This window comes from Callorhinchus milii, unplaced genomic scaffold (assembly GCF_018977255.1).
Source record: "Callorhinchus milii isolate IMCB2004 unplaced genomic scaffold, IMCB_Cmil_1.0 Scaffold16, whole genome shotgun sequence".
Taxonomy (NCBI): Eukaryota; Metazoa; Chordata; class Chondrichthyes; order Chimaeriformes; family Callorhinchidae; genus Callorhinchus; species Callorhinchus milii.
The window spans coordinates 3,023,666-3,046,277 of NW_024704757.1; the positions used below are offsets into that span (position 1 = coordinate 3,023,666).

The 22,612-nt window shown below is 47.2% G+C and overlaps 1 protein-coding gene across 1 annotated transcript in view; it reads right to left on the reverse strand.

The window, feature by feature from the left end:
- The window catches only part of grin2aa (glutamate receptor, ionotropic, N-methyl D-aspartate 2A, a), a 103,975-nt gene that overhangs the window by 12,999 nt on the left and 68,364 nt on the right, over nt 1–22,612 (reverse strand). Inside the window, exons 5-10 of the mRNA XM_007904908.2 lie at nt 19,292–19,463; nt 16,804–16,957; nt 15,310–15,435; nt 11,968–12,197; nt 8,575–8,735; nt 1,602–1,789 (exon numbers count right to left, since the gene is read on the reverse strand). Coding sequence (XP_007903099.2) covers nt 1,602–1,789; nt 8,575–8,735; nt 11,968–12,197; nt 15,310–15,435; nt 16,804–16,957; nt 19,292–19,463 — 1,031 coding nt within the window. The remainder of the gene's footprint in view (nt 1–1,601; nt 1,790–8,574; nt 8,736–11,967; nt 12,198–15,309; nt 15,436–16,803; nt 16,958–19,291; nt 19,464–22,612) is intronic.

Genomic DNA, 22,612 nt, shown 5'->3' on the forward strand with positions numbered 1-22,612 from the left:
GGGGCAGGGCTCGAGGGGCCGAACGGCCTACTCCTGCTCCTAATTCTTATGTTCTTATGATTGGAATGCTGGCAGTGATAAGGTATTAGCTACACAGCTCGCCTACAGGGGGAGTGGGGAGTGAGAGAGGGGGAGCGTGGGTGGAAGAGCAGGGAAGGATGGGGTTGGGGAGTGAGGGAGGGAGAGAGTGGGAACAGGGGTGGGGGAGTGGGGAACTTATAATAATAATAATAATCTTTGCATTTAATATAGCACCTTATCACATCTTTGAGACGTCTCAAAACGCTTCACAAAATATACTGTAAAGTGAATTGACCGTATAACTTGTAGGTCAAACGGGGCAGCCAATTCCGCACAGCAATTGCACAATTGCTGGCAGTGATGAGGTTTAGCTACACAGCTACCCTACCAGGGGGAGTGGGGAGTGAGGGAGTGGGGGAGGGAGAGCAAGGGGGAGGGGGGAGTGGGGAGCAATTATGCACTGTATGTGACCTCTAAAGTACAAAAATCCAACTTTCAGGAACAAGCTATGGCAAATTCAATTAAAATTCTATTGAAATGCTCAGACAAAAGGCTAATTTCATTGATGTCAGTTTGCGGTGAGGGAAAAATCAATTGCTAAGAATAGCAGCTTGCTTCAAAACCAGGGATAAATAAATGAACAGGGAAAAGAAAGCTTGAGTGCAGAAAGTGCTCTTAAGCAAAGCTTGAGAGAGCCTGGAGGAGAGTTCTTTATACAGGTCACTGTATAAAGTGTATTGTATGCCCTAGCACACTCCTTATTTCAATAGAGTGAAGCATCTCTGTATATTTCAGATAGCATAAGAGACATCATATCACACGAGCACAATAGTTATTTAAGGAACCTAGAGTAATTCAATATTATCTAAGTGAATAAATAATAGGTGTCAGCCTGGCTCAGCCTGTCGAACTCTCGCCTCTGGGTCAGAAGGTTGTGAGTCCAAGGCTTCAACCTACCACTCCAATGCAATGCTGAGGTGTGTGGCATTGTCAGAGACGCTGTCCTTTGAATGAGACGTTAATCCGAGGTCCTGTTCAGGTGGATGTTAAAAATCCCATGGCACTAATGCAAAAAAGCAGGGAGTTTCCCTCTCCCGGAGTTCTGGCCTACAATCTCCCAATAAAATTCATCATTAACTCCATGGCTGTTTGTGGGACCCTGCTGTGCATAACTTCACTGCTGCATTTCGCCCACAAAATACACAGTCACTACTCTTGACAGTAGCCCCCTTTTGAAGTGCTTTCTTGAAGTGCTATTCAGAAATGGCTTGACAAAATACCTGGTGAACAAAATGTCAACCTCCTGCAAAAAGTAGCCATTTTAGGAAGCTTAAATATATTAAGAAAAGTAACATCCAATTATATGTCTAGTGGCAGTGTTACTGGTCTGGCTGAGCATCACTGAAAATCACTTAGAAACTACCTTGACAGAGGGATTTAAACCGTAATAACAAAATAGCAACAACAACACTCAGCAGTGAACCCCCTCCAACCCCTCGCAACACCTGTTGTGAGACGGTGAATAGCGGGCGGGCAGGAAACTCCTAGACAGTGAGTGAGTAATACGAAGCAGCCCATACCGTCGCCAACAAACTGCAGCAGAGCCAGGTCAATCTGCCGCTTCCATGGCGACCCTTTCTGCAAGGCTATCCCGTAACCTGTGGTGGAGAAGACATATCCGCTCCCGATAGTCACCAGTTTGCAGCCCTCGTCTCTGCCCGCCATGTAGTTCAGCACAGCCGCGTCGTATATGAAAGCGTCCAACTTTCTGCAATAAGAGAAAGAAAATCCCTGAAGCAGCCGGGCCAGCAAAGGCATTACGCTCAGACGTCCCATTGTAGCTACAACAACAACAACAAGAACAACAACAACAACAACAAGATTCCATTTATAGAGCGCCTTTCACGTCAGGAGGACGTCCCAAGGCGCTGCACAGTTGGGTCATGACCCGAGCAGGGGGGAAATGGTCAGGGTGAGGGGAGGGAAGGGAGGGAGAGAGGAGGGGGAAATGGTCAGGGTGAGGGGAGGGAAGGGAGGGAGCGAGGAGGAGGAAGAGAGTCGAGAGGGGAGCTGAAGGCACGGTCAAAGAGAAAGGTTTTGAGACCGGCCTTGAAGGAGGAAAGGGAGGAAGCAAGGCGAAGGCACTGGGGGATGGAGTTCCAGAGCCTCGGGGCTGAGAGGCTGAAGGCCCGACCACCGATAGTAGGGCGTTTGGCGGGGACGTGGAGCAGACCGGAGCCAGAGGAACGGAGGGTACGGGCAGGTAGGTAGGGGGATAGTAGGTTGGAGAGGTAGGAGGGAGCAAGGCCGTGAATGGCCTTGTAGGTGAGGATGAGGATCTTGAAATCAATCCTCTGGGGGATGGGGAGCCAGTGGAGGCGAGCGAGGGTGGGAGTGATGTGGTCCCGAAGCCTGGTGCGGGACAGTACACGAGCTGCAGAGTTCTGAATGACCTGCAGCTTGTGGAGGGAGGTGGCGGGAAGGCCGGCGAGGAGAGAGTTCCCATAGTCCAGCCTTGAGGTGACAAAGGCGTGAACCAGGGTTTCAGCAGCGTGAGGGGTGAGGTAGTGCCGTAATCTGGCGATATTCCGGAGGTGATGGAAGGCGGTGCCAGTTGTGGTGCGGATGTGAGGGAGAAAGGACAGCTCAGGGTCGAACAAAACGCCGAGGTTCCTGACTGGCTTTGAGAGGTGGAGAGTGCAGCCTTGGATGCTGATGGTGTCAGCGCCTGAGGTGCGGAGGCGCTGACGTGAGCCAATCAGGAGGGCCTCGGTTTTTTGCACGTTGAGCTGAAGAAAGTTGTCTCTCGTCCAGGACTCGATGTCGGACAGGCAGGCTGTCAGGACATCGGTGGTCGTGGAGTTGAGAGTAGAGGAGGAAAGGTAGAGTTGGGTGTCATCCGCATACATGTGGAAGTTAACCCCATGTTTGCGGATGATGTCACCAAGGGGGAGCATATAGAGGGTGAAGAGGAGGGGACCGAGGACAGAGCCCTGAGGGACACCACATGAGACAGTACGGGGGGTGGAGGAGAAGCCATTCGTTGAGACGAAGTGAAGACGGTGAGAAAGGTACGACCTAAACCATTCAAGGACAGTGCCTTGAAAGTTGAGGTGGGAGGACAAGCGGTGGAGTAGGATAGTGTGGTCGACCGTATCGAATGCTGCCGATAGGTCGAGGAGGACGAGGAGACAGAGGGAGCCCTGGTCACAGATGGTCAGGATGTCATTGGTGACCTTGACCAGGGCAGTTTCTGTGCTATGAGCAGCACGGAAACCTGACTGAAGGGGTTCAAAAAGAGAATGGGTGGAGAGGAAAGAGCGCAGTTGGGAGGCGACAACTCTTTCCAAGACCTTGGAGAGAAAGGGGAGGTTGGAGATGGGCCGGTAGCTTGATAGCTGCGACGCATCAAGGGAGGGTTTTTTCAGGGTGGGCGTGATGATGGCAGTTTTTAATGGAATGGGGACAGAGCCAGAGGAGAGGGACAGGTTTATGATGTCAGTGATGTGTGGGACAAGAAAATGGAGCTGGGAGATAAGGAGTGGAGTGGGGATGGGGTCAAGGGAGCAGGTGGTTGGTTTTAGGGATAGGATGAGTTCAGTGACAGAGGGTGGGGAAACGGGTACGAAGGTGTGTAGGGGAGGATGGGTAGGAGTCGGAGTGTGGGAGGGAAGGGGTGGGTGGTGGGTGGAAGTTGGAGGGGAAGTGACCGCGGAGCGGATTCCCTTGATCTTGGATTCAAGGAAATCCAGCATCTCCTCGCAGTGAAGGTTGGAGGAGATGACCTGCGCGGGGTGGCGGGGGGACGGAGGAGTCGGGATGTGGTGGAAAACAGTAGCCTGGGGTTGTTCTTCGCCTCCAGGATTATCCTGGAGTAGAAGGACGACTTGGCCGAGGCTAGAGTGGAGCGGTAAATTTTGAGGAGGTCCAGCCAGATTTGTCGGTGGACCGTTAAGCCGGATTTGACAAAGGTGCGCTCAGCAGCCCGCACCTGGCATTTCAGTGAGCGGAGGTGGGTGGTGTACCAGGGGGAGGAGCGGGAGTAGGAGACAGTGCGGGAAGTGATGGGGGCAAGAGTATCGAGTGTGGAGGAGAGGATATTGTGGAGGAGGGAGAGAGGAGAAGAGGGGTCGGTGAGGGTTGAAGGCCAGAGGGAGAGGAGTTCAGAGGACTCCAAGGCATCGGTTAGGGATTGTGGGGGTAACTTCTTCCAAGGGCGGTAGAAGATGGTGGTGGGTCTGGTGGAGGTGGGGAGGGGGGTGGAGGTGGTGAAGGAGATGAAGTAGTGGTCGGAGATGGCCTTGTCGGTAATAGTGACATCCGAGACACTGAGGCCCCGGGTGATCACCAAATCGAGTGGGTGGCCGTGACTGTGAGTGGGGGAGTTTATGTGTAGGGAAAGGTTGAGTGAGGAGAGCAGGGAAGAGAAGTCTGTGGAGATGGAGCAGGAGGGGGTGAAGTGTAGGTTAAAGTCGCCCAGGATGATGAGGCGATCGGAGCAGAGGCAAAGAGATGTGAGGAGTGTTGAAATGTCAGAGATGAAGGTGGGAGAGGTTTTAGGGGGCCGGTAGAGGAGGAGGATTTTAAGGGAGAGGAATGAGGGGTGGGAGAGGGTGAGGTGCTCGAAGGAGGGGAAAGAGCCAGTGGAGTAGGGGGATAGGGCAAGTGGTGTCCTTGAGATAAGGGCAACACCACCGCCACGGCGGTTGGGGCGGGGGATGTGGTGGGAGGTGTAGCCGGGTGGCGTGGCCTCCGTGAGGGGGAAGGTGTCGCCTGGGGTGAGCCACGTTTCTGTCAAGGCCATGATATCAACGTTCTCATCAAGGATGAGATCGTTGATGACCAGGGCCTTGTTGCAGAGGGAGCGGACATTTTGCAGTCCGATGTGGAGGGAGCGGTTGACAGAAGGGTGTGTGGGAGGGGAGGGGGGTCCAGGTTGTGAGGCAGGGGTGGGGGAGATGGGGATGAGGGAGGAGAGGTTGACTCCCCGGGTCTGTGTCCGGGGTGGCTGGCGAGAGTGGTGGGGAATGGGGCAGTCGGTGTGGCTGCTGCTGGACAGCCAACGCCGAGTGCCGCGGTGAGCCCGGCGGAGGATTCCCAGACTGGAACAGAGGGAGGTTGTGGGAGGGTCAAGTGGGGATAGAAGACGAGAGGGACGGAGAGAGAGGAGGAGAGAGCGGGAGAGATGCAGAGGGGGAGGGTTTGGGGGGAGAGAGGAGGGGGGAGGGAGGGAGGGGGTGAGGGGGCTCGGGTCAAAGCGGCAGCCATAGTGCGCACGCGGGGACCGGGAGCGAGCGGTCAGGTGGATGGCATTATCCCGCAGATTGGGGCATCGAACCCAACAGGACCATAGTGGGCTCTGATGTGAGCCCTGGGGGGGTGGGGGGGGGGCGCAGAGGGTTTTTTTTTTTTTTTTTTTTTTTTTTTTTGTGCGCGCGCACTCACCTGAAAACTAATCTATGACGTCGCAGTTCCCCCGCTCCGCCCCCACACCTCCCTCCACTGCCTAGCTGCACTCGCTCCGGCGTCGAGTTTAAGTACCTGGGTCAGTTGGCCCAGGCTCCTCCCCGCGCTGTCCTGCCGCCGCTCCCCGACTGGAGGGGAGGGCCCAAAAGCCCCCGACTGTCCAGCGCCCTGGGACGTTTTTCTATCCTGAAGGGCGCTATACAAGTGTAATTTGTTGTTGTTGTATAAAGCTCTGCACTGCTCTGGGTTTCCCCCACTTCTTAAGAAGAAACGAGCTTGAAGATTGAAGACACCTCCACAATTGTCTGCCAATTTTAAGACTGAGCAGCCTCGCAGGCTGTGACCAGGTGGAATGTCAGACCTCAGTTACCCTGATTCGCAACCTGCCAATGAAGCAAGTGGGTGAATCTTGCGCAATGGTTTAAACACACGCGAAAAAAAAATGTTTAAACTGTCACGCATCTTAAAGAAAAAACTGGGAAAAGATTTTTCAATTGGATGATAAGTCATTGTTCTTAAATAGGAATATCAGCAGGATATTAGGGTGTCAGTCTGGCTCAGTCGATCGTCTCTGGGTCAGAGTGAAGGTTTCAAATCCCACATCAGGGTTTTGAGCTCACAGTCTCGGCTGACCTCCAGAGCAGTGTTGGGGGAGCTCTGTATTATGGGCGATGCCATCCTTCGGGTGAGACGTTAAACCCAAAGTACCGTCTGCACTTGTTCAGATGGACATTAAAGATCCTGTGTCTCCATTCAAATAGGTTAGGGAGTTCCTCTAGTGTCCAGGCCGACAATCCCTCAGATGAAATAGGTCATTCACTTCCTGAATGTTTGTGGGATATCGCTCTGTGCAAATTAACTGCTCCATTCACTAACAAAATACCCAGTCACTACACTTTACAGTAAATTCTGTAAAGCACATTGAGCTGTCCTCCTGACATGAAAGGTGCTGTATCAAATGCAGGCATGATGATCATTACATCCATTGTGTTATTCAGTGTCTGTGGAACAGGCTAAATGGGCTGAATGGCCTCCTCCTGTCATCTGCTGCGTGCGATATGCACTGGTGGAAATCTCCCAGTGTAAAATGGAATGTCTACACTATAATGATGTTAAATCACTGATCCACAGCACACTAAATTGGATCAGCCCAAAGAGAGATTGAGAAGGGGACCTTATGGAGGTGTATAAAGTTTTAAGTGGGATTGAAAAAGTAAACCCAGATCAACACTTTCAGAAGCACCGAGACACAGGTTTAGAGTTGTGATGGTCATTTCAGGGTAATTAATGACTGGAACAGGGTTGCCAGGTTGGGACCAGGACACTGGGACTCGATTAAAAAGTAGCTTGATGTTGTGGTGGGGGAACGGTAGGGCGAATTTTCTAGAGGGATGACATCAGATGGGCCTTCTTCATCCAGACCAATTTAGTGATCTCCTGTGAACTGATGAGAAGACAGCACAGCCACACCGGACGTCATTTTAATGATATTAATATTTAAAGAGAATCGGAGGCTTGAGAACCTAATATAGTGAGCGGGGTTGATAGAGAACGGTTACTCAAGCTTGCAGGTGCTGCGATTGCCCAGGCCTGTTATCAACTTGATTAATTTTCCCTTTAAAACGAGACGGAAGATTGGGAGAGTGCAATAATTAGGAGCTCGCACTCTTCTCAATAATTAACTCATTTAGGTTTTTGTCTTCCAGAATAATTTTAAAAAATCATAAAATATTCAATACTTTTCGAACAGAGATAACAATCTTACTAATGTGAAAGAACTATTCATTCACATCATTCCACTGTAACTGGTGTCAGCCTGGCTCAGTCAGTAGCTGTAGAATCGGATACTCCAGTGCAGTGCTGGGGATTGGGGGGAGAGCTCCATAATCGGAGGTGGCGTTCTCTGTCCAAAGTTAAACCAAAGTCCCGTCTGTCTTTTCAGGTGGACGTTAAATATCCTATGGACTATTCGAAAAGAGAAGGGAGTTTCTCTCTCCTAGTGTCCTGGCCAACAATCCCCAAAATAAAATTGGTCACTCACTCCAAATACAGTGCTACAGTATCTTTAAACATCTCACTCCCAATATAAAATACCATTCGCCAATGTACAACTCCATCAATATACTGTGGTCTAATGGCACTTTATATTGAGGGGAAAAGAGATATGTTTGGTAAAACTGTATTATTGCACTGTGGACTGTGAGGAAATGGTCTACAATACAGGTTGGCTGATTGGTGAAGACAGACCTTCAGCACAGCTCGGGAATCATCAGGGAAGAGATGTGCAATGGATAATTTAAGAACTAGGGGATACAGATTCCAAATGAAGGCTTCACTGAGGACTGTTCACCAATTGTGCCTCATCTCAAATTCTAAGGTGGTCTGATAGACCGAGTCTACAACAGCAACAATTTACATTTACACAAACACCTTTCACTTTGGGAAGATGTCTCAAAGTGCTTCACACCGATGACTGGGAGTGTGAGTTGGTGGGGGGCAGGGATTGGGGGGAAGCCAGCAAAGTTGAACGATTTCAGAAATAAAACGCACCAAATAGCGACATGAGACTTTCAATGTTTAACTCAAAATTCAAGAATATTTCACTTGGTTATAATCAGGGAACAAGCAAGAACTGCCTGAATCAGATGGTAGATGAACAACAACAACACAACTACATTTGTAAAGCGCCTTTCACATGGGGAGGACGTCCCAAGGCGCTGGACAATCAGTGTTTCGGACCTGAGCTGGGGGTCAGGATCAGGAAGGGTGGAGGGCAGGAGGGGAAGGAGAGTGATCGAAGGCACGGTTGAAGAATAAGGTTTTGAGACGAATCTTGAAGGAGGCAAGGGAGGGAGTGAGGTGGAGGGACTGCAGGATGGAGTTCCACAGGGTGGGGGCAGATTGGCAGAATGGTGGGACAGGTGAGGCGGGGACGTAAAGCAGGTCGGAGCCCACTAAGCTGAGGGAGCGGGAAGGTTGGCAGAGGTAGGGGGGAGCAAGGCCATGAAGTTCTTGGAAGGTGAGGACTAGGATCTTGAAATGTATCCTCTGTGTGATGAAGGTAAATTATTCCCGTCAAAAGCTTACCCAGCCTTCAAGTTCATGAGGGCATCCTGCACTCCTTTCAGGTTATACTTGGACAAATAAGCGTGCATGTCGGGGTAGTTATTCCTGATGTTTCTCTCCGTGCTGCCGTTCGGCACTGTGCCAAACCGAAACGGAGGGGAATAATCATAGGGTCTCTGGAACTGGAAGAAAAAATTGGACGTTAGGAATTTTGAAACAATCAATTGACGCTCAAATGTTCACTCAGAAATGTGCCTTTCCATTCCACTAAATCGCTTCCGTCCTTAAAGAACCCAAATGTCACTGAGGAGCATCACTCCTGAGCCTCCACCAACATTTTACAGAGCAGAAGGAGGCCATTCGACCTATTGTTAGCCTCCAAATACACAGTCACTACCACTTCACAGTAAAAACTATGTGGAGATGCACCCTGGTTAACTACTCTTAGAGAGCATTAGGTTCAAGTTGGTGAAAGCCAAGACTCGGGGACCCCAGAATGTGCATTGGGGTCACTGCTGGAGTCTGGGGTAACCAGCTAAAAACAAATAGCTTGCCATTGAGAGCATTGTCTGGCAAGCTTTCCCTCTGATTGTCCAGCTAGGACCACCCTATCTGTTAAGGCTTTGGCTTGCAGGGTTAACAGGATCTGAGTGTGAAGAGTGCCTGTCTGTGCTGGCTGTGCTGTCATCAGCAGTGCCCTGGAATACTGTGGACCCACCTGGCTCAGAAACCGGACTACCGAGTCCGCCACAGAGGGCTGGCTCAATTCCGATATTCCGTCAGCTTGGAGCTAGTTCAACACAAAGGAGACCCCACTTACCTCCCTCCCCAAGGAGAATAGTTATCAGAGCCCCATTCAATATGTAACACGCAGGGTTTTATCTCTCAAACGTGCTAACTATCCACATAGTGGAAAAAAAATCGATTCAGTGGGGTATCTTTCAGTGATGAGATATTTTTTAATAAAAAGAGTGCTGCTATTAAATTGCACTGCCTGACCGTAGCGATTAATCACTACCACTGCAGGAAATTGGAGGCGAGTGCACAGCACAATAGGCAAAGCTATATCTGCCCAGTGCCCCGCGCTTAAACTGGAATGTCAGAAATGTCAGAATCGTGCCACAGGATGATTAAATACTGCGGAGAAGGCACACAGCAAGCGGCAGATTCCGCACACCAATAAAGGACTGAAGACTGAGCTTCAAGTGATGGGAGTTAGCAAAAGCTCTCAATTCCACAAAACACAATACAATATAATACAGTATACAATACAATACAAATTTCAGGTTGGGAGGACGTCACAAGGCACTTAACATCCTGGGTGGGTACCTGAACGGGATGTGGGAACTGAGGGGGTTGGAGAGGTGAAAGATGACCAAAGGCGTGGGCAAAGAAGCAGGTCTTGAGACAAACATTGAACAAGGTGAGGGAGGGGGTGAGTCAAAAGGACTCCGGGATGTAAACTAAATTAAATGTAACGTAAAATTACAAGTAGAACAATCCACCTTGGGATAGTTGTGACATCAGCCGAGTCAGGAATAACTACTGTTAAGTATTTTATTAGCAGTCAAATATCAAATCCACCAGTGGACCTGTTCTGTAATATCCCCTCCAGTAGTTACTTCTAGTCCTTTCTATCAGGACACTTCCTATTAGTCCCCTTTGCTGTCTGTTCCACACTGAACCTGAGTTGTTTTAATAGTAATAATCCTTGTATTTGATATTGTGCCTTTCTCATCGAGAGGACATCCCAAAGTGCTTCACAGGAGTTTGTCCTATGAAATGTAGTGACTGTATTTGTAGACAAACATGTCAGCCAAGTTGCACATAGCAATGCCCCATAAACAGCCATGAAATGAGTGATCAATTTTGTTTTGGTGGGGGGTTGTTGGCCAGGACACCAGGAAAGAGAAACTTCCTTCTCTTTCGAATAGCGTCGCGGAATCTTTAATATCCACCAGACAGGGAACTCGGTTTAACGTCTCATCCCAAGGAAGGCAGCACCTTGGGACGTCCTCCTAACTTGAAAGGCGCTATAATCTTGTTGTTGTTTTGCACTCAGTTATCGCTTCCTCAAACGTGTCCCTTGTGCTGCCTGAATCTCTATTTCTTTAGGGAGTTTGTTGTCTCCAGTTGGTTCCTGTCAGACGCCATTCTGATGAGTATGGGCGGTATCTCGCTGATTAACCTACTTGTACCTCAGTCTCAGGTTATGTTTTCCAGGCAGGTCCTCATTCTCCGTCGCCACGGAGATGTGTCAGCCATGTTCTTTCTGATATAAGCTGTAAGGGCTTGTCCTCATTCTCAGTGTCTCTGGTCTCTCCACGCGCTCCTTCCCATTGTGTGTATCGTTGGTCTTAGTGGCCACAGGAGATCCATTTTGTACAAGTGCAGCTCCTTTTCCCTGTGTACTCCCTGCTACAGACAGTGTCAATCGTTCTGTCGTATTCTCAAACCTTAATACAGGTGATTCTGTCACTTTATCTTCTCAAAGGTCTTCTCGTAGTCTCTGGTCCATTCAAATGTGTGCTGGGTCTGTCTGTGCAACCTTCTCAACAGTTCTACCGTTTCTGCTGTGTTCCGAATGAAACGTATCCATATGTAACGTCCATACCAGATTAGCATAAGAGTCCTTCAGACAACATCTAAAGCTGAGGTACTGCCTGTTCAGGTGAACATTAAAGATCCCACGGCACTATTTGAAAAGAGAAGGGAGTTTCTCTCTCCTGGTGTCCTGACCAACAATCTCCCAAATAAAATTGGTCACTCACTCCATGGCTGTTTGTGGGTCAATTCTGTGCGTAAATTGGCTGCTGCGTTCGCGATCGCCAACAAACTATGCACAGTCACTACACTTTAACAGTATATCCTAAATAATCCTTCTGTGTTTCGCCCACAAAATACACAGTCAATCCACTTTACGATATAATAATAATCCTTGCATTTGATATCGCGCTTTTCACGTCGGGAGGACGTCCCAAAGCGCTTCACAGAACACACTGTAAAGTGAATTGACTGTATATTTGTGGGCGAACGCGGCAGCCAATTGCGCACAGCAATGTCCCACATACAGTCGTAGATTGAAAATGACCAATTTGTTATTGTTTTTGGTTTTGGAGGGATTATTATTAGGCTCTGTGTGGAGTAAGGAAACTTGCCCAAGGTTTGGCCCTCTGCCTGGGATTGAACTCAGGTCTCTCACTTGCAAAGCGAGTGCTCTATCCACTGAGCTACAGGACTCCACATATCCTGTGAAGCACTTTTGAGACGTCTCAACTGGTGATAAGGCGCCATTTCAAATGTAGTGATTATTATCATCATCAATATGATAAGGTGTTGTATGAAACTCAAGGATCGTTAACACTAATATTATTATAATAATTTACTAAATGGTGAAGGGAGGCAGAGCCTTACCTTGTTGTCACTGAGTCCAGTCACTTGGTCCACAAACTCTTCCTGGATCATGAAGGCTGCCAGATTGGCCGTGTAGCTGGCCAGAAAGATGACAGCAAAGAAGGCCCAGACTGAGACTATGATTTTACTGGTGGTTCCTTTGGGATTTTGCACGGGCACAGAGTTGTTGAAGACAAGACCCCACAGCAGCCATATTGCTTTGCCAATAGTGAAGGATGGACCGTGAGGATCTGTGAGCAAAGAACATCCAAAGTGAGTAAATATTCTTCCCACTTTAACATTTTCCAAGGTGTGTTTTTTTATCCCCCCCACCACCGGGAGCAAAATATTTCCCAAGGAGTGTTTTTTTTAAATAAAATGAAAGTTAGTTCCAACTTTCTAGATCAGGGTTGTTAGACGTCTGCTATGATCAGACTCCTTTATTTGGAGGATTCTATAACCAGGAGCCATCACATGGGGTCCTTGCATGTGTTTTTTTCTGTGAAACTCTGTGTTCCCAATCCTAGGTGCCATGATCCACTGACAAGCCAGTCAATGAATGAGGTTGTCCTTTTGTTAGTCTTGTGAGGTTTCTTGGTTTTTGTTAAGTTAACATGCAGAGGTTATCGAGATACCTGTGAAGAGAGCACTAGTGGCTTGGCAGTCTACCTGCGATGGTACTCAATTGGAGAGTTCATTTCTCCCTGGTTGATGGTTCCAAACCAGTTGAATCTGAGAACATGGTGGATTGTGCATTAACACGACATGGGTTTGTGCCCATCACACCCAGTGGATGAATCTGTGGCTACGGCCAGTAACTGTGCCAGGGGAAAAGGGGGAGAATTCCTCTGTTTTGAAGAATAGGAATCCCATAGTGTAGCACGCTTGCCTTGCAAGCGAGAGGATCCGGGTTTAATTCCCGGGCAGGGCGAAACCTTAGGCAAGTTTTCTTGCTCCACACGCCTGTGTTTACCTGGCAGTATGTAGATTGTTAGGTGGATCACTTTCCGGGGGTATAATCCCTCAACATCCCCCCAAAAAATTGGTCATTCACTTCATGGCTGTTTGTGGGACATTGCTGTGTGGACAGTCACTACACTTTACAGTAAATCCTGTGAAGTGCTTTGAGAAGTCCTCCTGATGTGAAATGAGCTACTGTATATCCAATGCAAGGATTATAAGTGTTTATTATCATTTGGACGGGTCTTTTTTTTGAAGAACGGCAGAAAACAGATTGCCAAATTAAGAATTCCTCTTAAAATGTGTGATTGTTCAGAATTGTGGCAAAGTGGTCTCATGCTGGGATTCAGCTGAACTATATAAAAATAATAATCTTTTCTCTTAGTGACTTTGGGAATAAAGTTCCTCACAGCAATCAGGAAAAAGATTAAATCCAAAGACAACATCACTAGCAAATTAGAAGTTTTCTCAGGTTTGTAGGAGATGTTTAGCAGGACCTCTGGGTCTAATTTACAACGCTTGGTCACTCTCACACCACATTACTGTAATCACTGTGTTTGACCACCAGAGATGTTGATATCTAGTTAATGACCTGAAGAGAGTGCAGTTCTCAAAGACAATGTGTGCCATGAGACATGCACTTAAAAAGATTTAATATTGTCACAGTGTCTGTGTCAGAATAAAGCTCTTATTAAGTCATAAACTGCACAGATGGCAACAGGTTATTGTTTTGTACTAAGTATTTCATTTGCAATATTTATCACCTGAGCTTAATGTAGGAACACAGGGATAGGGACAGGGAGGCCATTCAGCCCATCGGCCTGCTCCACTATTTTCTTAAATCGTGGCTTATCTGTAACCCAGTCCCATTCGCCTGCCTTTACTCCATACTCACTGACACCCACATCAATCAATAAGAAGAACAACAACAAATTACATTTGTATAGCGCCTTTCACGTCAGGACGACGTCCCAACGCGCTGGGCAATCAGGGATTTGGACACGAGCTGGGGGTTGGGATAATGAGGGTTGGAGGACGAGGAGGGTAGCAGTAGGAGGGTGGGCAAAGGCGTGGTCGAAGAGGAAGGTCTTGAGACAGGTCTTGAAGGAGGCAAGGGAGGGGGCGAGGCAAAGGGCCTGTGGGATGGAGTTCCAAAGGTTGAGGCAGAAAAGCTGAATGGTGGGGCAGGCAGGGCGGGGGAAGTGCCTTATCACATCGTTGAGACGTCTCAAAATGCTTCACAGCATATACCGTAAAGTAGATTAAGTGTGTATTTTGTGGGAGAAACACGGCAGCCAATCGTGCACAGCAGTGTCCCATAAACCCATGGATTGAGTTACCAATTTTTTTTATATGGGATTATTACCCCCGGAAAGCGATCCATTAATCAACAACCGGGTTCCAACTCACTGCTAGGTAAACAGAGGAGTGTGTAGTAAGGAAACTTACCTAAGGTTTCACTCTGCCCGGGAAACAAACCCGGGTTCTCTCGCTTGCGAGGCGAGCGCGCTAACCACTACGGTACAGGACTAGTGTCATAAACAGCTCAATCACATCACCCTCCAATCCCCTCTATTTCAAGCTCCAGTTTGCCTATTCTCTCCTTGGAATACGGTTCCAATAGAATTAAAGAAAATCAGCATCTTCTGTCAGAGTCATTAGAAGCCTAGGCACAGAGCTTTGGTGAGGTGTAAGTATCTCTTTAAGATGCTTGTCATTTAGTGAAAAGCACTTGTGCTTCATTACTGAGACAGACAGCAACTCGTGCATAATCGGCAATTGATGGGAGCAAGGGGCTAATTTGACTCTTGAATATCATAATAAACTCCTCAGAAAATGCCTGCACAAGAGGATACAACAATCATTCGGAAATATCTTGTGCAGCAATTAAGATACCAGCCATTATCTTCCTCCCATTGGGTCAGCGAATAGAGCTTTAATCCCTGGCAGACTTACCACCTGACTAAAAGTGCTTCGTATCTGCAGGTGTTCGGTACAAAATATAGTCACTTCAATTTACGAGACACTACCTAGGGCGCTATTGAAATCATAATAATAACCCTTGTATTTGATATAGCACCTTATCACATCGTTGAGACGTCTCAAAGCGTTTCACAGGACAGTAAAGTGAAACAACTGTATGTTTTCTGGGCAAAACATGGCAGCGTTTTACAATCCTGTGAATCAGTAAAATCCTGTGAGGCGTTTTGAAACGTCTCAACGACGTGATAAGGCACTGTATCAAATGCAAGAATTATTATGATGTTGCAATATGTAATGCGCTGATATGTAATTGCAATATGTAATTGGACACAGTAACTGTTGGCGGTGTGTTTGGAATACGTGCCAATGCAGATCAGTAACGAGAGAAGTAATGCGTGGTTTAAGAATGAGATGACTTACTTTTCCCTTGCGCTAAATTTCTGTTGTATCCAAGAGGGCTAAAGTACTCAAACAAAAAGACAGCCACGGCGGACACCATGAGAAGAGTGACAAACATCATCACCCAGACTGCAGCACTGAAAGGCTCTGCAAAAGAACACAAGGCAGGAGGTCAATGGATCATGCGTTGAAGGAACCCAACAAAAGGCTTTGAGAAAGGCCATCTCATGGTAGCACTGATTTCAAAGAGCAATCTTATTGTACAGGGTTTGTAAATGTCAGCGGGTTTCAAACCATATCCTGCACACAGTAGCTCCTGACAGTTTTGAAATATTCAGAGATTATCATCTCTCAACTCTGCCAAGTAAGGACCTGTCCAGAACTGCCACTGTCTTCACACGAGTACATACACAGCCCTCCAAGGCGAACATCACATCATTGAGGAATGGTACAGCATAGAAATGGGTCATTTGGCCTAGCAAGTCTGTCCGAGTGCGTTTTGCCTACAGCTCAGCACGTAATCATTCAGCCCATGTGCTTTAAAAGAACAATCCATTCAGTCCCATTGACCTGCCTCTCCTCCCCTCCACACCCTAACAGATGACTCCTCTTTAGATAAATCTATCTGCTTCCTTCTGAAAAGCTAATGTGGATCCTGCCTCAACCACGGGACCAAGGAAGACATTCCACATCCCAACAACTTCCTGTGTAAAAACAAATCCTTCTATTCTTCCCCTTTGCTCCTTAACTTATATCGATTGAATGGACATGAGCCACCATGTCTTATTCACCTTCCTGTCACTCCCCATGCCCTTTAATTACTTTTTCTCAAATATCTTAAAACGGAAATATTTGTAGGGCTATGGGGTCTAGAGCGGGAGAGTGGGACTAGTTGGTAGCTCTTTCAAAGAGTCGTCACAGGAACGATGGACTGAATGGCCTCCTTCTATGCTGTAAGATTTTATGATTCTACAATCTCTCTAACCTCTCTAACACCCAACAAACAAATTTATAGACACTTCCTCCACTACGGTTTGAGGTAGAGAATCCAAATTCAGGCCACCCTGTATGTTACAAACCCCCCTCTCTGTACAGAACCCTCTCTGGTTAAAAGAGCAGTTTCACCAATTCAATGGATTACACCCAAGAGGATGCTGAGAAAGACTGCGACATTCTGTAGGCATGTGGAGGGGAGGGGAGGAGAGATGGGTCAACGGGATTGAATGGATTACCTGAACCACGGCACTTGCTCCCACTGGCCGGGTGTTGGTCTGTGCCCTGGGCTGTTTTGGCAGCAGTGTTAATGTGGGATTTCAGGCGCTGGAATCCAATCCGCATTACCCGACTGTGCAGTGAAACCAGGTTTCACCCCTCAGCCCCTGAGGGTCTACACCAGCCGTGACTGGGCCATGGATGAGAAGCAAACGACAAACTGGGCGACCCAGACAGAGCGAGAATCTCCCCCCACCACGGCCAGGCCAGGCCAGGCCAGGCTGGGGTACCCCAAACCTTTACCTAAAAATGCAGAGGGTGAAACAGTGCCATTGCTCCGAGACACCATGACACTGATTCCAGTTTCCACAAATGGAACGGAGAAGTCAATAACTTCAGAGCGTTCTTCATTGATGGTCAATGAGCCAACAGCCATGTGTGCCCTCTCGTAAACCACCTGCAACGGGAAAAGCCACAATTAACCCAGGATCACCACTGTGTTTTGCCCACAAAATATACAGTCAATTCACTTTGCAGTATATTCCGTGAAGCGATTTGAGACGTCTCAAAGACGTGATAAGGCGCTATATCAAATGCAAGGATTATTATTATTTTGTGTGGGCGTCGCTGTGCGCAAACTGACTGCCAAGTTCACCCACAAAATACACAGTCACTGCACTTTACAGTAAAACTCTGTGAAGTGAAGTGCTTTGAGCCATTTTAAAGAGATGATAAGGTGCTATACCAAATGCAAGGGTTATTATTATTATTATGTTATTACAGTTTAAATCACTCTGCAGAGGTAAATGGTTTGCAGTGAAGGTCGACACTGCCATGTTACACATGTTACTTTTCTTAGTATATTTGAGCTTCCTAAAATAGCTGTTTTTTGCAAGAAATTTATATTTTGTTCGCCAGGTATTTTGTCAAGCCATTTCTGAAGAGTCCTATTATGATGATGAATAATCCACAGCATGTAAATTTCTCTCTTTCTCTCACTTTCTCTCTCTCTCTCTCTCTTTCTCTTAAGCTCTCTTGAAATTCTGTTTCATTCACAAACAGCCACTCAGCAGTTTACAGCACACCGAGGATATAAAAACACACCTCCTAATGGTGTGGTGATGTGTTCATTAACACATTTGTTAATTAACACATCTGCGTTTTTTTTTAAATGTCTCCACGGAGTATATCTTGAAGTCCCTTTTTTCCAATCATCTTTTTCCCACAAAATTCCCTCCTCGCCCCAAAACCAGCCGTGATGGCCTGAGAGGTGTTGGGTTAGCTCAGACGGTGTAACACAATGCAGGAGGGTTCTTACGTTATTCCCGGGAGAACGCAATTTACAAACATGGTTCATTCTGTCACTGCAACTATTCCTCAGAATAGTTTTTAAATTGCTCACCACTAACATCACCTGAGTTCAGTTCCAGGCAGAGGGCGAAACCTTGGGCAAATTTCCTTACTCCACACGCCTAATGATAATCCCTCCAAAAAAACAAAACAATAATAAATTGGTCATTTTCAATCCACGACTGTTTGTGGGACACTGATGTGCGCAATTGGCTGCCGCGTTCGCCCACAAATATACAGTCAATTCACTTCACAGTATATTCTGTGAAGCGCTTTGGGATGTCTAGAAGACTTTAAAAGCGCTATATCAAATGCAAGGATTATTATTATTATTATCAGGCTATATTACAAGATCACAAGATCGATTTGGATGAAGAAGGTCCTTCGGACCATCTGATCTGATCTCATCATCCAGAACACCCACCGTACCGTCCCCCCACTCACAGCACCAAGCTGCTTTATAAATGTGTCCCACTGTCCTGGTCCCAACCTGGCAACCTGTTCTAGCCGTCAATTACCCTCTGGGTGAAGAAAATCTTCCTGGTATCTCCCCCAAATTTCCCTTTGCAGCTCTAACCCAGTGGCCTCTTGTTCTACTGTATTGTTGCATCCTAAAGTATTAATCAGGGTTTCCATTTTCAATCCTATTTAACATTTCATACACAAGTAGACTTTAAAGATCCCATTGCACTATTCAAAAAGAGAAAGGAGTTTTTCTCTCCCTGAGTCTTGGCCAAAAATCTTCCAAATAAAATTGGTCACTCACTCAATGGCTGTTTGTGGAACATCGCTGTGTGCAAATTGGCTGCCATATTCACCTACAAAATACAGCTACTATACTTTACAGTAAATCCTGTGCATCACTTAGAGATACCCTCTCAACGTGAACGGCACCAGATTAAACTATAAGCATTATTATGTTAACAAGTGGCTGTGTTTAAATCCTGCTCAGAAATATCACTTCGTAACCAAAGCTGAACAGCTTTCTGACAGCTCTAATCTAACCCGGTTTTGAAGAGAACACAGAATTTGGTCTAATACCAAATATTTTCAAGGACTTTTTTTTTAAAAAAATCCGATGCTTTGAAGTTAACAAGAACAACCTGTATTTCTACAGCATCTTTCACACAGAATAATGTCTTGGAGCACTTTACAATGGCGGGGAGGGGGCAGGAAGAAGGTGATCACAGGCACAGTCAAAGAGGTACATTTTGAAGCAGGATTTGAAGACACATAGAGGAGGAGTGGGGGAAGGAAGGGGTCGAGAGAGGAAGTTCCAGAGATTAGGGGCATAGCGAGTTATCCAATTGTAAGGGCAGGAGTGGGGAGGGGGTGGGGGAGAGGGAGACAAGCAGTGGAGTAGTAGAGAAGGAGTTCGGAGAGCTAGGGAGGTGCCAGTGTGTGAGGATAACTAAACTGTATATAACCCAAGTCAACTTACATCCCCGACCATCCCATTCCAAACGCCATGGATCTTCTTGCCATGTTTTCCGTTTGTCACCAGGTACAGATCATACGTGAACTTCACGGTCCTGGACAGTTTCTTCAGAATGTCAATGCAGAAACCTTTGCAGCACTTTTTAACGTACGTACCCTTGTGGTTGGTGGCATTGCTGGTGAGAGATGGCAAAAAGACACTTGTAAAGAGAGAGCAACTGTTACACATGCAAGCAACTAGTCACAAGATCACAGGAGTCAGCTTGGCCCAGTGTGCAGCGCTCTCGCCTCTGAGGCAGAAGGTTGTTGGTTCAAGCCACATGTCAAGACTTGGAATCACATAGTCTAAATTCCCAATCCAATGCAGTGCTGGGGCATCCTGCATTGTCGGAGGTGCCGGCCTTCAAATGAGACATTAAACCAGTCGCGTCTGCCTGTTCAGGTGGATGTTAAAGATCCCATGGCGCTATTCTAAAAGACAAGGGAGTTTCTCTCTCTGTCCTGGCCAACAATCCCCCAAATAAGATTGGTTACTAGCTCCATGGTTGTTTGTAAATAATAATAATCCTTGCATTCGATATAGCGCCTTATCGGGTCCTCGAGGCGTCTCAACACTGATATAGTGTAAAGTGGAGTGACTGTAATTTTGTCAGCAAAACACGGCAGCAAGTTCGCACTAAGCGATATCCCACAAACAGCAATGGAGCGGTTGACCACATTTATTTGGGGGAATTGTTGGTCAGGACACTGGGAGAGAGAAACTCACTTCTCTTTTCGAACAGCATCACGGGATCTTTAACATCCACCTGAATAGGCCGACGGGATGTCGGTTTAACATAGCATCCGACAATGCACAGCCCCCAGCACTTCACTGGAGCGTCAGCCTAGACCATGGGATCGCAAGTGCAGTGTACATAGACCAGCAAGCCGCAACACTGATTGCTTTTGTTGTTATCTTGTAAGTGTCCTGTGTAATTTCTTGCACAGTTTTAAATAGATTTGAGGACATCACAGCCCATGCTCCCAGCTCCCACCGCCCCCAGCATGAAGGATCCCTGTAATTTGCAGCTCCGAAAACAAACAGCAACACAAGCAAAGCGTGTCCTCGTATCCCTGTAATTTTGTGGTTCCCACTGTGAGCAGTAATTGTTATTTTAATGTGGATTACAGTGGTCTGGTTTTAACACATATTCGTGCTGTCACAGCACTGTTTTTCCCATATTATTATCGCCGGGAATTAGCTGCAATGTATTATTACTGCAAATTTCGTCGACTGCTATGGTGTCAGCCCAGCTGAGTCTGTAATGCTCTCGCCTCTGGGTCAGGCAGATGTGGGTTCAAGCCCCACGGGGAAGCTCAGAGTCCCAGCTGATGCTCCAGTGCAGTGCCAGGGGAGCATTCCTTTGACTAAGTACTGTCGTTTGGGTTTTAGAAAGAAATGACAAAGAACGTACAGCATGGGAACAGGCCACTTGGCACACAACCAGTCCATGCCGGTGTTAATACTCTACACAAATCTCCCCCCGCTCCTCCCTCCCTCCCTCCCTTCCATATCCACTTTACAGTATATTCTGTGAAGAGCTCTGAGAAGGCTTAACGACATGATAAGGCGCTATATAAAATGCATGGATTATTATTATTACTATTATTATGCCCTTCTATTCCCCTCTCCCTCATGTGAAGGTCTAATTTCCTCTTGAATGCATCTACACTATCTGATTAAACCACCGCTTCAGGCAGCGAGTTCCACATTTTCACTACCCTCTGTGTGAAGTAGTTCCCTCTAAATTCTCTTTTAGATCCCCTTGTCGCTATCTCATACTTGTATCCCCCCGGTTAAATTCTCCAACCAATGGAAACAACCTATTTATGATAACCTTATTGAACCCTTTTATCATTTTAAACAACTCTATTAGATCCCCTCTTGAACATTACTGCATACAAATCTGCTACCCTTCGCTGACAAAAAAAAGTCACTATGCTTGAGAGCAACAGCCTGGGAAGCATTTTGATTTGAGGTTAGACGCAGTATCAAATGCTTGGATTATTACGTTGCTGTTATTATAATTTGTGATAAATTTATAATGTAGATGCATTTCAAAAGCTGCTCCAATGTTAGCTGGACTGAGCCTTATACAGAGGCTCTGCAGAGGGCAAACCTATTAATATAGTAGTTTTATTGAAACAATCAGGTCGTGCTATTTGACACTGGATCAGCTCTGATCGATCAATGCTTTTAAGTTGCTAGTTACTGAATTCCCTCTGGGGATTATTGAACTGTACAAAATGATTTCAATATCCTAAATGGATTCGTTTTCACAACTGGGAGTAGTGTGCCTGATCTTTGACAGTCAGGGGCTCGAGACAAATGTTTAAGGGTCACTTGTTTTACTCTTTATGCCATAAACTCACAGCTCAAGCTCATTCTTATTTTACATACACAATTTTCAATGAGAGCAAGAATAGGAAAGTGTCCCTCTTCACCTCCCCTCTCTCATCCCTCTCTCTCCCTCGTAATCCTGCTCTTTCTCCCTTCTACTCCCTCACCCTACACCTCCTTCACGCCCTCCTTCACCCCCTTTCTCAAACCTCCTCCCCCCAACTCCCTCACTATAGGTTTCTTCGCCCATTTTAAACCCCTCTCGCCCACCCGTCTCACTCTCTCACTCTCCACCCCTTCACTGTCTCTCCCCTTCTCCTCTCTGCCTTGGGTTCCTCAAGCCTTGGCTCTTCAACCTGCACCTAACACTCCTCAGGAGGACAATGAAGGGTTTGCACCCGAGGCGTGGGTTGGGATCAGGGAGCGGTGGAGGGCAGGGAGGGTGGGGATGCGGGGGGAAAGCTGAAAGATGACCGAAGGCATGGTCGAAGAGGAAGGTCTTGAGACGGGCCTTGAAGGTTGCAAGGAATGCAGCGAGGGAGGGGGCGAGGCCGATGGAGTTCCAGAGGATGGGGGCACAAAGGCTGAAGGTCTGACTTCCGATGGTTGAGCCAACAGGGCGGGGGTTGTGGAGCTGGCCAGTGCCCGCCAAGTGGAGGGAACGAACAGGTTGGTAAAGGATTAGTAAGTCGCAGAACTAGTGAGGAACAAAACCGCAAAGGGCTTTAAAGGCAAGGACAAGAATTTTGAACTCTATCCTCCGGGGAATGGGGAGCCAGTGAAGCCGGGTGAGGATGGGGTTGAAGGGTTCATGACGCTTAGTGCAGGAGAGTAAGATTACAGTAAGGAATAGCACTTACAGACCTTTTTTTGTGCCTTAATTTCAAGATGTTCTGTTGAAGGTCAAGCATTAGGAGACAGTGTGAGTTGAGTTGCTGTCACTGA